The sequence below is a fragment of the Hemiscyllium ocellatum genome, chromosome 15, assembly GCF_020745735.1.
Source record: "Hemiscyllium ocellatum isolate sHemOce1 chromosome 15, sHemOce1.pat.X.cur, whole genome shotgun sequence".
Lineage (NCBI taxonomy): Eukaryota > Metazoa > Chordata > Chondrichthyes > Orectolobiformes > Hemiscylliidae > Hemiscyllium > Hemiscyllium ocellatum.
The window spans coordinates 54,864,704-54,879,619 of record NC_083415.1 but is presented as its reverse complement, the minus strand read 5'-3'; the positions used below and the strand labels follow the sequence as shown (position 1 = coordinate 54,879,619).

The following is a 14,916-nucleotide window of genomic DNA, read 5'->3' as shown; positions in this document are numbered from 1 at the left end:
GCAGTGATTGTCTGCACTTTGTTTGACCGTAGAGGAAGTCACAGGCAAGTTTGATTCAGTCCTCACCCGATGTCTGTGCAGCACACTGGACAATTTGCCTCACCCTCAAGGGCAAATGAATGGCACTCTTATTTCAATCCCAGATTGGGATCAGCAGAATGGATTTCATGGACCCCAAAGTTCAGCTACTTATTTGATAAATGTAATCGAGACATCAGTGGGTCCCTTTAAATTATTCTGAAGTTGTTATGTAACATAAGAAGTTCAAATCACGTTGCAATCCACGAGGTGCATCTGCTTTAGAAATAGCATTTGGAGCTCACTGCCTTGTATTTACTGATTTTTATATTTCCATTAATTTGGCTTTCTTTCTCCTTGCTTAAAAAAGATGTTCTTTTTTATCCCTGTTTGCTGTATTTCATGGTAAATTTGTTTCTGAGGTTGAAGCAATGTGTTGTGAAAGCAGGCAGTTGAAGGATTGCAGCATCACGTGATACATCCTGTGGATTTGCACGGTTTCATTTTACAAGGGTGAACTGGTCTCTGTGCACTTCGTAGCACTATAAATTCTCTCCACTGTACCTAAGAAACATGATTGAAAGTTACCCTCCTTGAGCTTGAGGGGAAAAAAAATCACCTGGTCCACTGAGTTCTGCACACCTTTCATTTATTCCATTCGTTACATTAAAAAGGTAATTTAAAATTGTGCGATACCTTACCTGCTGATTGTTATTATGTTAAATTTCCCTGAATTCTCTCAAATAAATGCTTTCAAACAAAAATAGGAGCAAATTATAATTTCCATTTTGCAGGGAGGAAAAAAAACTGATGATGTTCCCTGGAATTGTGCTTTTCACAAATTTTATTTGGTTTCAGTTTTAATTAAAGAAGCAGAGATCGTCTTTTGTTCCTAGGTCAAGGTGATTTAGTTTTTTAAAATTGCTAATGGGCTTGTCGCTATATTAGCAGAGGCTTGTTGTAATGAACAAGGTGATTGTTTATTGTACAGAATTAAAATACTGTAAACCTGAGATCAAACAGAAAATGCTGGAGTTTGTTTACTGTGAATCTCTGGGAATGGGCAGTTCTGTAGATCCTAGCAAACAATCAGGTATTTCTTGTTACAGAAATATAAGTTTTTTTTGGAGTTCTGTACTTGTCTAAACATAATATGTATATTACTAAAATCAGTGCTTATAATCTTCATCAACAAAGACTTTTTTCAAAAGCAAAAACATCCCCTCAATGGATAATTAATTTATCTTTCTCAAGAAGTATTTTAATGGGTAAAAATGAAGACTACAGATGCTGGAAACCCAAGTCTAGATTAGAGTGGTGCTGGAAAGGCACAGCAGGTCAGGCAGCATCCAAGGAGCAGGAAAATTTGATGTTTTGGGCTATTCCTGATGAAGAGCTTTTGCCTGAAACATCAATTTTCCTGCTCCTTGGATGCTGCCTGACCTGCTGTGCCTTTCCAGCACCACTCTAATCCAGACAAAAGTATCTTTATGTCTAATTCTGTTAAGTATTTCTCAGACTTCTGACTTTCATATTTGCATCAAATTATGTATTTACTTCACCATGTAAAATCTCTTCAGAATTTAATGCTGCTGTTCTGAATTGAACTTGATAGTACCTCCATGAAATTCAGTGACCAGATTACTGCAAGTCTGGCAGTTGTTTATGCTGCAAATGCATTCAGAACACAGGACCTAGAGTAGGCCATTCTGCTTCAGGAGACTGTTCCATGGCTCAGTTAGATCTTGGCTCATCTGTATCTAACTGCATGAATCAGATGTTGGTAAAGATTCTGAATCCTAATGACACGGAAAATGTCCAAGAGAGTATGACAGTCTAAGATCTGAAATTGTGGCAGTTTCAAATAATCAGTGGCTGGAACTTGCAAATGGAAGACAATGAGTCTTTCTGTGAGTGAATGGGATATTGAGGGGAAGGGGCTGGTGGTGGTAGAGATATGAAGCATTTATTTGGTTGTATTTCACCTGAGCCATATAACTTTTTTTTAAATGAACTGCTTTTGTGAGTATCTCAGAGTTTTCCATTTAAATTTCCTTTCAAGGCAAGAGAGCACCGGAAGTTTGCTGTGGCTGAGGGAGACCACCTCACAATGCTGAACGTCTATGAGGCCTTTGTTAAGGTTTGGATAAGCTTTTCATGTCCAGGTTGCAATAGTTTCATAATTTGTAGCTTATAGAAGAATGGAATGTGGTCATAACCTATACTTAAGGAAAGTGCAAAATTCTACCATTATTAAACTTTGCCCTGAAGTACTGATTTCTTGGAAATATTCATTGATTTATAACTCCTTCTGTTGCCCTGAGAGTCAAAGCAAAGCTTGGTGTTGGACTAAGCATTGCATTTCAAGATGTTTTAGATTTAATTCAAGGTCTGTGCTGAGTTAACTGATCTCAGCTGAGGCTTCCAGGGTTCTTGTATTAGGCAAGGGTTTAAAAGAAAAACAACCAGTGTCCTAACTTCTGTTTATTGTACAGCAAAACCCTTTTTGAAATATGCATGCATATGGATGAGCTGTGGGGTAAAGATCAGACTTGAAGTCATGTTCCCCAGGCTTTAATAGCCTGCCAGAAATTAGTCTTGGTTCACAAACAAAGTCTGGCTACTCCATCAGTATCTGTGGAATTGTAATGTAGTAGTGAAGCCAATGCCTTCAGGAAAAGGGTGGGAAAATCTCTTGCTCTTCAAAGACATGTTGCTTATATGAAGTGGGTCCAAGCCTGTGTATTTACAGGTTTCTGCAGGTAGCTATGCTACAGTACTGTTTTAATTCAATGCCTTTTTATTTCAATGATTAGATAATTTTCATAATATTACCAATAAGTAGAGCTCAGAGTGGTTGCTTTCTTCTCTCTCTCTCTCTCTCTCTGTCTTTTGTTCAAGTGTTGGCAACCAAGCCTCAGCTGCTTGTGTCATAAGCTCTGGAATCCCCTCCCTGAAAGCTCTTGCTCTTTGCTTTTCTGTCCACCTTGAAAACAACTGCTTGCAACCTAACTGTTCAGGGTGGTAAAAACAAGGACTGCAGATGCTGGAAACCTGAGTCTAGATTAGAGTGGTGCTAGAAAAGCACAGCAGGTCAGGCAGCATCCGAGGAGCAGGAAAGTCGACGTTTCGGGCAAAAGCCCTTCATCAGGAATGGAGCTATTCCTGATGAAGGGCTTTTGCCCGAAACATTGATTTTCCTCCTCCTAGGATGCTGCCTGAACTGCTGTGCTTTTCCAGCACCACTCTAATCTAGACACCTAACTGTTCAGCCAAAGTATTGACCTATCATCGTCTTTGTAGCTCAGTATCAAATATTTGTTTGACCAAGTTCCTGTGTAGTATCTTGGGAAGCCTTTTGTGTTATCAACATTATAGAAATAAAACTTATTGTTGTATTTGAATCAACAAGGTTGTGAGTGAGCAGTATAAGGAAATTATTCGGTTCATTGAGTTGATGGCTTTCTGCAGAAAAATCCAAAGATGCCCATTTCCTCACTCTATCCCCATAGCCTTGTAAATTTATTTCCTTCAAGTTCTCATTCAGTTTCCTATTGAAGTTATTCATCATCTTCACTTCCACCAACCTTGGAGGCAATATGTTCTAGGTCATTACATCTCTTACTTAAAGAAGTTCTTTGGTAGTACAGGACTTTTTTCTAAACTCAGTCATGGGATGAGGGCATCACTAGCTGGGCTGTCTTTTATTGCTCATCCCAGAGAGCAGTTAAGAGTCAACCACATTGCATGGGTCTGGAGTCACATGTAGGTCACACCAGGTGAGGATGGCAGATTTCCTTCCTGACAGGACATTAGTAAACCACTTAGGTTCTTCCAACAATTGACAACTGATTAATGATCATCATTAGACTTTTAATTCCAGATCATTATTGAATTCAAATTCCACTATCTGCCATGGTGGGACTCGAACTCAGGTCCCCAGAACATTCCCTGAGTTTCTGGATTATCATTCTTGCGATAGTATCACTAGGCTGTCACCTCAAGGACTTGAGTATTGCTGAGTAAGTGAACACTTTGTTGAAGGTTTTTGTCTTGCACACATCAAGACAATATGCAAGAATACCAACGTAAAAAGAAAATAATAGAGCATTCCTCTCAGAATAATTCTCTAATTGATAGCAGGTGAATTTTGATTGGGAAACCCCAATTGAAATAAGATCTCTATGGGATGATCACCAATCCAGGAATGATGTTTGCTCATCTTATTAGCTTCCAACTGTAATACAAACACTTACAAATGTCATCTACCCTTCACTCTTAATCAAAATAAATTTAGCTCTGATCTAGTTATAATTAGAGAAAGAATTTTATAATATTGAAAAAAGAGACCTATTTTGTCAAAGCTTTTTAGTTTGCACTATTGTAACAAATGCCAAAGTAAAGGAGAGAGTTAATTGGCAGGCAAGTGAAATCTGATTGATAGAGATGTTGACAAGGACCAGGCAGATGATGACTGACAGTTTACTATCAAGTTTTGTTTAAACTTTCAACCAAACAGTTTCACTCTGATTCGTCAAGGTACACACTGAGCCCAACTAAAAATCCTAAACTGGTTGTTAATGGTTTTTTCCCCTAAGTTTGAGCTTGCAAAACTCAACACAATACCCAACATTAGATGTGATTCTGAAAATTGGATGACATTTTTGAAATAGTCCTGAGCGTGGCAAGCTTGTACATACTCGAAGCTGCATATATTAATGCGCAGGATTCTGTCCTTGCATACAGAAAGAACATACACTGTGCCTGTTTCAACTCAATCCAATTAGCTCTCTCCTTTCATACAATATAAATTTTGTTTATCCTTTACTTTGGTATTTGTGGATCGAGTCATAGAAATGTACAGCACGGAAACAGACCCTTGACTCCAACTCGTCCATGCCGAACAGATATCACAACCTAATCTCGTCCCACCTTTTTTGTGAGTTGTCCTCATTGTTGTGGTTCTGTTCGCCGAGCTGGAAGTTTTTGTTGCAAATGTTTCATCCCCTGGCTAGGAGACATCATCAGTGCTCTGGAGCCTCCTGCGAAGCGCTTCTTTGATGTTTCTTCCGGTATTTATAGTGGTCTTTCCTTGCCGCTTCCGGGTGTCCATTTCAGCTGTCCGCTGTAGTGGTTGGTATATTGGGTCCAGGTCGATGTGTTTGTTGATGGAGTTTGTGGATGAATGCCATGCCTCTAGGAATTCCCTGGCTGTTCTCTGTCTGGCTTGTCCTATGATAGTAATGTTTTCCCAGTCGAATTCATGTTGCTTGTTGTCTGAGTGTGTGGCTACTAGGGATAGCTGGTCGTGTCGTTTCGTGGCTAGTTGATGTTCATGTATGCGGATTGTTAGCTGTCTTCCTGTTTGTCCTATATAGTGTTTTGTGCAGTCCTTGCATGGTATTTTGTAAACTACATTAGTTTTGCTCATGTTGGGTATTGGCTCCTTTGTTCTAGTAAGTTGTTGTCTGAGCGAGGCTGTTGGTTTGTGTGCCGTTATGAGTCCTAAGGGTCGCAGTAGTCTGGCTGTCAGTTCTGAAACGCTCCTGATGTATGGTAGTGTGGCTAGTCCTTTTGGTTGTGGCATGTCCTCGTTCCGTGGTCTATCTCTTAGGCATCTGTTGATAAAGTTGCGCGGGTATCCGTTTTTGGCGAATACCTTGTATAGGTGTTCCTCTTCCTCTTTTCGCAGTTCTGGTGTACTGCAGTGTGTTGTAGCTCTTTTGAATAGTGTCCTGATGCAGCTTCGTTTGTGTGTGTTGGGGTGGTTACTTTCATAGTTTAGGACTTGGTCTGTGTGTGTTGTTTTCCTGTGTACCCTTGTGGTGAATTCTCCGTTCGATGTTCTCTGTACTATCACGTCTAGGAATGGGAGTTGGCTATCCTTTTCTTCTTCTCTCATGAATCGGATTCCTGTGAGTGTGGCGTTGATGATCCGGTGTGTTTTTTCTATTTCCGTGTTTTTGGTGATTACAAACGTGTCATCGACATATCTGACCCAGAGTTTGGGTTGAATTTGTGGTAGGGCTGTTTGTTGTAACAAGAAGCGCTTCACAGGAGGCTCCAGAGCACTGATGATGTCTCCTAGCCAGGGGACGAAACGTTTGCAACAAAAACTTCCAGCTCGGCGAACAGAACCACAACAACGAGCACCCGAGCTACAAATCTTCGCACAAACCTTGAGTTGTCCTCATGACTGAAAAATAAAAACTTCGACAAAATCTGTCCTACTTTTCAGCAATGCTACAAAGTTGTTTTTTGCATTATAACAGTTTGATTATACGTCGGTCAAAACTAAGTAAATTTGTTTTGATTTCGAGTGAAGGATAGAAAACAATTGTGAGTGTTTATATTAGAGCTGAGAGCTATGCCAGGTAAACAAAAATCATTCCCGGATTTGTGATGCATCCCATTTTAATGAGGATGTCCCAATCAGTAACTATTATTGCTGTAAAGGGATGTGCTATATTCTCCACCTGCAAAATCCCTCCTGTATTCTACACCCTGGAACCAATCTGCATGTTGCGGAAGCTGGGAGGAAGATATGGGTGTGGTACATAGATGGTGAAGTCTCAACAGGAAAATGTCGAGACGTTTGGTCCTGCAGAGTAAAGGAGTATTTTTTTTATTATTCATTCACAGGATGAAGGCATCGCTGGCTAGGGCAGCATTTATTGGCCATCCCTAATTGCCTATCACAGAGGGCAGTTAAGATTTAACCAAATTGCTGTGGTCTGGAGTCAGATGTAAGCCAGACCGGGTAAGAATGGCAGCCCCCTTCCCGAAAGGACATTAGTGATCCTGACAATCGACAATTGTTTCATGGACTCTTAATTCATGATTTGTTAATAGAATTCAAATTCCACCATCTATTGTGGTGGGATTTGAACCCACTACCCCAGGGCTCTAGATTAACAGTACAGTGATAATATCTCTAGGCCTCCCTGTTTGCAAGATGCAGTGAAAAATGGTCATGCTGAGTTGTTATGTTCTTAAGTTCTTTAATATTTTGGATCAATCTGTGACCGTGAATGATGAATTAGAGGTTGACACTGTCAGTATGTTTTTCTTTGTCTGTTGCAGCACAATAAAAACTCTCAGTGGTGCCAGAAGCATTTCTTAAACTACAAAGGACTTATTAGAGCCACTACAGTACGTGAACAACTGAAAAAGTTATTGTCCAAATTCAGAGTGCCGAAGAAGTCAAGTGAAGGTACCCACATGGAGTATTTGAAATTCCTTATATGGGGCAGAGTCATCAAAGGCCAACTATTGTGCTGTCCCTAGCTGTGTAAAGAAAATAGTTAATAACAACTGAAAGTGGCTGCTCATGTTTCTATGATGGTTATGTCAGTGTCTGATGTCTGCTGCCAGCAGGAGTTTGGTTCCCCACTGCTGATAGGTGGTGGGGAGTGTGTGCATCTGAATTTATTTATTCAGACTTCGTGGAACTGACCGCCTTTAGCCCAGTTTAGCAAGAAATCCCTCTTTCAGAGATAATTTTTGCTCTTATCAATATCACTCTGCAAAATATTAATAAGAAAAATCCAAGGTAGCAATTTTTAAAATTCTTGATGGAGTCAAATCCGGCTTCCATCTGCTTCCTCGCGCCCCCCCCCTCTTCATCTCAACTGCCAGACTATCAGATGGAGCTTGCTGTCTGCCACTGAAACACTCATTCATGCCTTCTTTTTAACTCTCAACTTGTCTATTCCAATGCACTCCTGGCTGGTTTTCCACATTCTGCTCTCTGTAGATTTGAGGTCATCCAAACTCGGTTCCCAGTGTTGCCACTTGCTGCCTTAACTTGCACCAACCCCTGTTCCCTTGTCACCCATGTGCTCGCCGATTTGTATTGCTCCCAATCAAACAACATCTTGATTATAAAATTCCAGTCGTTTTTTTAAAGATCCCTCATGGCCTCACCCATCCCTATCTCTTTTAATTTCTTCCATCCCCACAACCCTCCATGACATTAACATTCATCTAATTCTGGCCTCTGGAGCATCTCTGATTTTAACTGCTCTGCCATTGGTAGCTATGCCTTCAGTGGTTGAGGTGCTTGAATACCATTGCCTGATCTTGACTGCCCTCTGACACCTTTCTGAGTCTCTACCTCATTTCCTTCTTTTAAGACACTCCTTAAAACTATCCTCCTTGAGCAAACCTTGTGATTTTGTGTCACACTTTGTGAAGTGCTTTGGAGCATTTATAACATTGTAAGTGTTATATAAATATAATTTGCTGTGATTGCAGTGAATTACAGGCCTTACTCAATATTCTGTCTGTTTGCAGTGCAGTCAATGCTTGCACTACTGACCTGAAAGTTCCCTGGTTTAACTCATCAGTTCAAGGTCATGAACGTTTGTTATAATATCACATGGATGGACATAGAGATTCATAAAATGCAGGGAATGGATTTAGTGCTTATTTCATTATTGCTATTTCCTATTAGAATTGTGAGAGAATTATTTGTTTGGTCATTTCATTGTTTAACTCCTTACAATCTGATGCTGGAAAGTGGAGAAATGTCTCATCCACGTGAATGTTTTGTGTTTGATATGCATATTTTCAGTTCATATAATGCATGAATGGAACCTTGAAATGGTAATCGGCATTACGCTTGTGGAGTTTACATAGATTTTTATGAGATGTAATTCCCCAGACTCCGTTGTGTGACCACAGTGAAATTAGTGATTAAAAGCTGATGTCAGAACAATGGTGTAGCCCCACCATGGAACCAGCCAGGCCTTGGTATTCTCTAGTCCCACTCCTGTCTCAGTTCCAATCTCAGCCTACTCTACAGTCCCAGATTAGCCAAACCTGGGTAAAAAGTAGTCACTCTTACAACTACCTGAAATGAGAGCTGACCAACTCTACACTCTGTCTCCACAGGTGACCCGGATCCTATTCTGCGATGTATTGTCTCAGGCTTCTTTGCGAATGCTGCAAAGTTTCATTACTCTGGATTCTACAGGTAACAATGAGACAGTTTTACCGTCACATTTTTGATTTTTGTTTTCTCATGACCTTACAAATCTCTTTATTGAATCTAACATCCATCATTGTAAAGGAATTAGATATAACACATATCCTGTTTGATGTATTGCACACATTTTGTAATCACTCTCTTTGACAAGGACCATTCCAGACCCCTTTTGAAACATTCTGCTTACAGCTCTGTCTTTAATTTGTGCTGAGCTCTGATACCCTTGGGATTAAACAGTCTGCCTGTACCTACTGTCAAGACCCACACATAAATAATGACCACTTGGATGAGCAGAGTCAACGCCCATGGAAATAAAAAAAGAGAGATCTCGGGAGAAGAAATATTCTTTCTATGACCCTCTGTCACAATTTGATAATGAGATATCCATTTTACAACACTCCCCATTATTTTTTTTACAAAGAAACTGCACTCTGACATATCCTACACATTTTACTGTGACATTCTCCAGTACAGACTGCATGTATAAGCATATTTTTAAAATGTAATTTATATATAGGACCATTCGAGATGATTATGAACTTCATATTCATCCAACCTCTGTGTTATATGGAGAGAAGGAACCGCAATGGTAAGTTTGACTCAGTGATGAATGTCACATCATTTTTTTCTTGCATGTAATGTGTTGAAGTGTAGAATTGTTACAGCGTGAAGGAGGCCATTCGGTCCACTGTTCCGATGCCAGCTCTTTAAAAGCTATCCACTTTGTCCCATTCCCCATTGGTATACAGTTTTCTCTTCCCCTTTTGAGTACATACCCAGTTCCCTTTTGAAAATTATTCCGCATCAGTTTCCACCTGATTTCAAACCTCATAATATATCTCGGTTGCTAAATGCTTATTTGTGTGTGACTAGGGGTGACTTGTGTGTGTAAACTGTGAAATAACAGTTGTGAGTTTCTAAACCCGTCACTGTCACATTCCGTCTGTTACCAGGGTTGTGTATAACGAGATCATCCAGACGTCCAAGTACTTTATGAGAGATGTGACTGCAATCCAGTCTTCATGGTTGTTAGAGTTAGCCCCACACTTCTATCGAAGAAGAACTGTAAGTATCTACCTGCGTTGTGCTATGTTTGGGTTGAAGGGTTATGGACAGTGGACAGGAAAATGGAGCTCAACATGAGATGAGATCAATCATGATCGTATTCAATGGCAGAACAGGCTCGAGGGCTGAATTGCCTACTTCTGCTGCTGGTCCTTACGTTTGAAACTATCCCCTAATGTGTACAGAGGAACCTCGATTATCCAGCATTCGCTTACCTGAATATCCGATTATCCAGCAAGATCGCAAGGTCCCAATGTTCAGCTAAACTATGTTATCCAGCATTCGATTATCCGGAAATGGATTGACCGAATGAAATACTGCCCCCCTCCTTCTTCGGATAATCGAGATTCCTCGGTAAACCATCACTTGAAAATGGCTGGCAAGAGCAGAATAATGAAATGTAATACTTAATGCAATCAAGGAGTTACAGTTAGGAAGAGAGGATGATGATGCCAAGAAGATTATAATGCTGTGTCTGAACCTAGGAATAATGAAGCACAAAATTGGAATAAATATATCATCCTCCATGAGTTCCTAAGCACCTTGTATCTAAATAAACCACTTCTGCTGTATGGTCACTATTGCCCTTCAGGCAAGCACAGCAACCAACATGCACACAGCGAAACCCCACAAACAGAAGTTGCTACAAAGGGGCTAGTTGATCAAAATTAAGTTTTAATGGTTATGAGAAAAGTGTTGGCCTGTTTCCTTGTTAGGTTTGTTCCATTGTTCTCCTGAAGAAGTGGAAGAAAAAGAGGGAGCAAGTTACAAATGTCACTTCAGCACTCACCTATCTCCGTATGATAACATTTTATGATTCAAAGCATTGGACAATCTCCAGTATCTTCTGAAAATGGCCTTTTTTCCAAGAGCCTTGATAATAGGTGTTGATTGGCTGTTGAACCAATGGGGTCATTGTAGCTGAGCTCTATCCTGCAGAACATACGTCTAGTGTAAGAGTCCTGCCTTAGCCAGGTGCACGGAACTGGATATAGCACCCATTAGATTAGATTAGATTAGATTACTTACAGTGTGGAAACAGGCCCTTCGGCCCAACAAGTCCACACCGACCCGCCGAAGCACAACCCACCCATACCCCTACATATACCCCTTACCTAACACTACGGGCAATTTAGCATGGCCAATTCACCTGACCCGCACATCTTTGGACTGTGGGAGGAAACCGGAGCACCCGGAGGAAACCCACGCAGACACGGGGAGAACGTGTAAACTCCACACAGTCAGTCGCCTTGAGGCGGGAATTGAACCCAAGTCCCTGGCGCTGTGAGGCAGCAGTGCTAACCACTGTGCCACCGTGCCGCCCCATCTGAGAACACTGAAGTTAAACTCAGATTGGAGAAAGAATGTTTTCATGTTTAAAGATAGAATGGGCTCATTTGAGAAAGGAATGAAGTGACTCAGCCCCAACAAGCCCTGGTCTGATTCCCAGTCCATGGTTGCAAAGAAAGAACTGCATTATTTTTCAGATATCCCAAATTTTTTTATATATGAAGTGAACTGTTGGCCTTGGGGTCCTTTAACCAAGATGATGCAAATGATCCTTGATTTTGTACTCGGGAATGCATGGAGTGTCAGTGGCAATAGATTTGGACCTGGTGTTAACTCCCACTTTTGAGTAGCTCACTCATTTCATGCATGAAGAATTATTATTGGGGCAAGAAATCTCAAGATGCCATAGAACTGTCATCCAAATAGATGGGACTGCATCCACCTGGTTTCATTCTTATTCATCTCATCATGGACAGAGGATGGCTTGCAATGGCTATACCAATACCCCTTGTAAATCCAAGGACCTATTCTTGGTGCCCTCCTATTTTAAATCTGCATGCTACCCATTGGCACAATCATCTGCAAGCAAAGCAGTAGTTTTCACATCTACGCTGACAACACCCAGCACAATCTCATCACCATTTTCTTGCCTTCTGCAACATTGCTGAGTTCCCAGACTGCTTATTCAACATCCAATGCTGGATAAGCAGACATTTGTTCCAATTAAAAATTGGGAAGACTAAAGTCTTTTGAGTCTGTTGCAATCTGTGTTGTCGAGCTACCAGCACCATTCCTGATTCTTGTAACTATCAACCACTAAAGCAGACCGATGTGGAACATTGTACTGTATTGGACATAGAGATGAGCCTCTGCTATGAGTACCGATTTTCACTTCTGCAATATTGTTCAACGTTGTCTTGTCTCAGCCCATCTGCCGCGGAAACCATCGTCCAAGCTTTGGCCAATAACCCCATTAATTCCGACACTTTCAGAAATTCTACCCTCCCGAAGTTTGAGGTTGAGCAAATCACTGTTACCTGTACTGTAGCTCACGTCAAATATCTCTCACTTAGCACTCATGTCATGGTTAACCTACATTGTCTCTTGGTCAAGTCATGTCTTGATTTTAACATTCTCATCCCTTCTTGGCTGTGCTCCTCAGTGGTTCTCCTCAATTTTAATTTGTTCCCCTCTGCTGACAGCACTGTCCATTTGCAACACTCCAACTCTGAAATCCTTTGTCTGCTCTGAGCCTCCCTACCTCAGTTCCTCGGCATTTTTGCTGCCATTATATCGACCTCCAAGGTCAACGTGCAGCAGTGAAATCAAGGTCAAGACATTGGCATGCCAATTGGCATCTGCAGAAACCGATAGTGCACCGCCGTGAAGCTTAGAGGGAACATTGTTATCTATCTGATGTCCATCCGTGTTAACACTACAATCAAGAGAGCACAGCAGCACCTCTACTTCCTCAGAAGGCTAAGGAAATTCAGCATGTCCATTAAAAGCTCTTTAAAATTTTCATAGAATGCATCACAGAAAACATCCTGTTTGCTCTTCCCAACCCAGCAAGAAAGTAGAAAGTTGTGAACATAGACCAGTCCATCACACAAACCAGCCATCTATCCATTGACTTCATCTATATTCTCTGCTGCCTCGGGAAAGCAACCAACATAATCAAAGACCCCTCCCAGCCTGGTTATATTCTCTTCCACCCTCTTCTGTGGGACAGGAGATACAAAGTTTGAATGCACGTATGAACAGATTCAAGAACAGCTTCTTCGCCACTGTTAGCACACTTACAAACAAACCTCTCAAATATTAATTCTGGTCTCTGTTTGCACCTTCTTAGCAGCTGTAAGATTGTATCTTTCACTCTGCTGTTACCCTAATGCACTCGTATAGTACAATCTGCCTGTACAGCATGTAAGACAACATTTGTTCAGTGTATCTTGGTACACCTAATATTAGCTGAAAATGTGTTGCTGGAAAAGCGCAGCAGGTCAGGCAGCATCCAAGGAATGGGAGATTCGACGTTTCGGGCATAAGCCCTTCTTCAGGAATGAAAGAAGGGCTTATGCCCGAAACATCGATTCTCCTGGTCCTTGGATGCTGCCTGACCTGCTGCGCTTTTCCAGCAACACATTTTCAGCTCTGATCTCCAGCATCTGCAGACCTCACTTACACCTAATATTACCAAATCAAATCAAGTATCTCCCCTGAATGACAAGCAGCTTGAAACCATTGAGCAAGATTTTGGTCGTCATTGTCAGATTTTGTTTTACAATGCTGTTGTGAAGCATTTTGGGATATTTAGCTATGATAAAAGAACAATATAAATGTGATCTGCTGTTGTTTTCTAAAGTGGTAACATAACTATGAGTTTTTATTGTTATAGTCAGTTTGTTTTTCAGGAAGTAGGTCTTAGTTGTTAATTTTGCTTCTGTTTTTATTGTTTGTTTCAGTCCATTTCTCAGAGAGTAAAGAAAGCTCGAGTTACCTGATTGTTCATGCAAATCTCCTCACGCCTGCGAGTGATGGGTGAAACAGCTACTTGCAAAGCCAAATTCAGTTTGTTTTCTTCATCTGTTTGTGAATGAATTTCGCAGCTCACCCCATCAGATTAGTTATTGAATAAAATTACAAAGCGGCATTCATTTTGAGATGTCTAGTCCGCAGGCACAGAGCCCTGGTAATTGAGCCACCAAAGGCAAGGCATTCAGTTGCATTTACGCTTCTATCTCTAATTTGCTGGTTGGTCCTGTTTGATTTTCTTGGGTCTGCAGGTTTAGAGAGGGTTGTTTTCAGCACTGTTGCCTCACTTGAGCCTAAGTTCTAAATCATAATACCAAGATCTGCTTGTATCAGCAAAGTGAGATATATACAAATTAACTGGAAGCATGGATGTAAATTCTCTTGATATGTGGTCCCCAAGCTTCCATGGTGCACACTTAGTTAGTCAACAGGACAATAAACTTGTACATGCATTTTTAGATTAACCTATCTAATATACAATGTGCATAGTCTCAAACTGACGCCATCAGTGTCCAAGTTGTGGAGGTTAGAACATTATAGACTCCAGTGCAATGTACCTTACAAAAATATCTCTTATGGAATAATTATGCTCGGCTGCTGAAATCTGGGCTTCCAGAGTGATCGTGGGTGTTAACAGTCACAATAGATGCATACTTCCTTGTTCATTATTTAATCTTCACCTTCTTCTATGAAGAATAGTGCTTTCAACAACAGTTGTGAATGAGTATGCTGTCTTGGTACCTTCACATTGTAAGCATTTGTGGTGATGATGTGTTCCTTTCTAAAGTGTTTTTTTTTAATATAGCAAAATAAATCCATGCCTTAAATTCATAAGTGGGTCTGTGTCCTCTGTACAATTCATTAAGTGCTTTTTTGTTTAAGTGTACTCACACTATCCAGGAGTTCAAGGCCCATTTCCTTTAAGTCCATAAAAGTTTCCATTCTTGGTCAGGTTGGCAATAGAACTGCCCGTGTGGGTGTTTCCTAGTGTCCCAATATTGGCCTGTTCCCACACAAAC

At 40.8% G+C, this 14,916-nt stretch overlaps 1 protein-coding gene across 1 annotated transcript in view; it reads left to right on the top strand.

Annotated features, from left to right (window-relative positions):
- Positions 1-14,706, top strand: part of dhx35 (DEAH-box helicase 35) — a 75,103-nt gene extending 60,397 nt beyond the window's left edge. The window contains exons 17-22 of the mRNA XM_060836131.1: positions 2,081-2,158; positions 7,102-7,231; positions 8,914-8,995; positions 9,525-9,596; positions 9,961-10,072; positions 13,828-14,706. Coding sequence (XP_060692114.1) covers positions 2,081-2,158; positions 7,102-7,231; positions 8,914-8,995; positions 9,525-9,596; positions 9,961-10,072; positions 13,828-13,866 — 513 coding nt within the window. The 3' untranslated portion in view covers positions 13,867-14,706. The remainder of the gene's footprint in view (positions 1-2,080; positions 2,159-7,101; positions 7,232-8,913; positions 8,996-9,524; positions 9,597-9,960; positions 10,073-13,827) is intronic.
- The last annotated feature ends 210 nt before the right edge of the window (positions 14,707-14,916 follow it).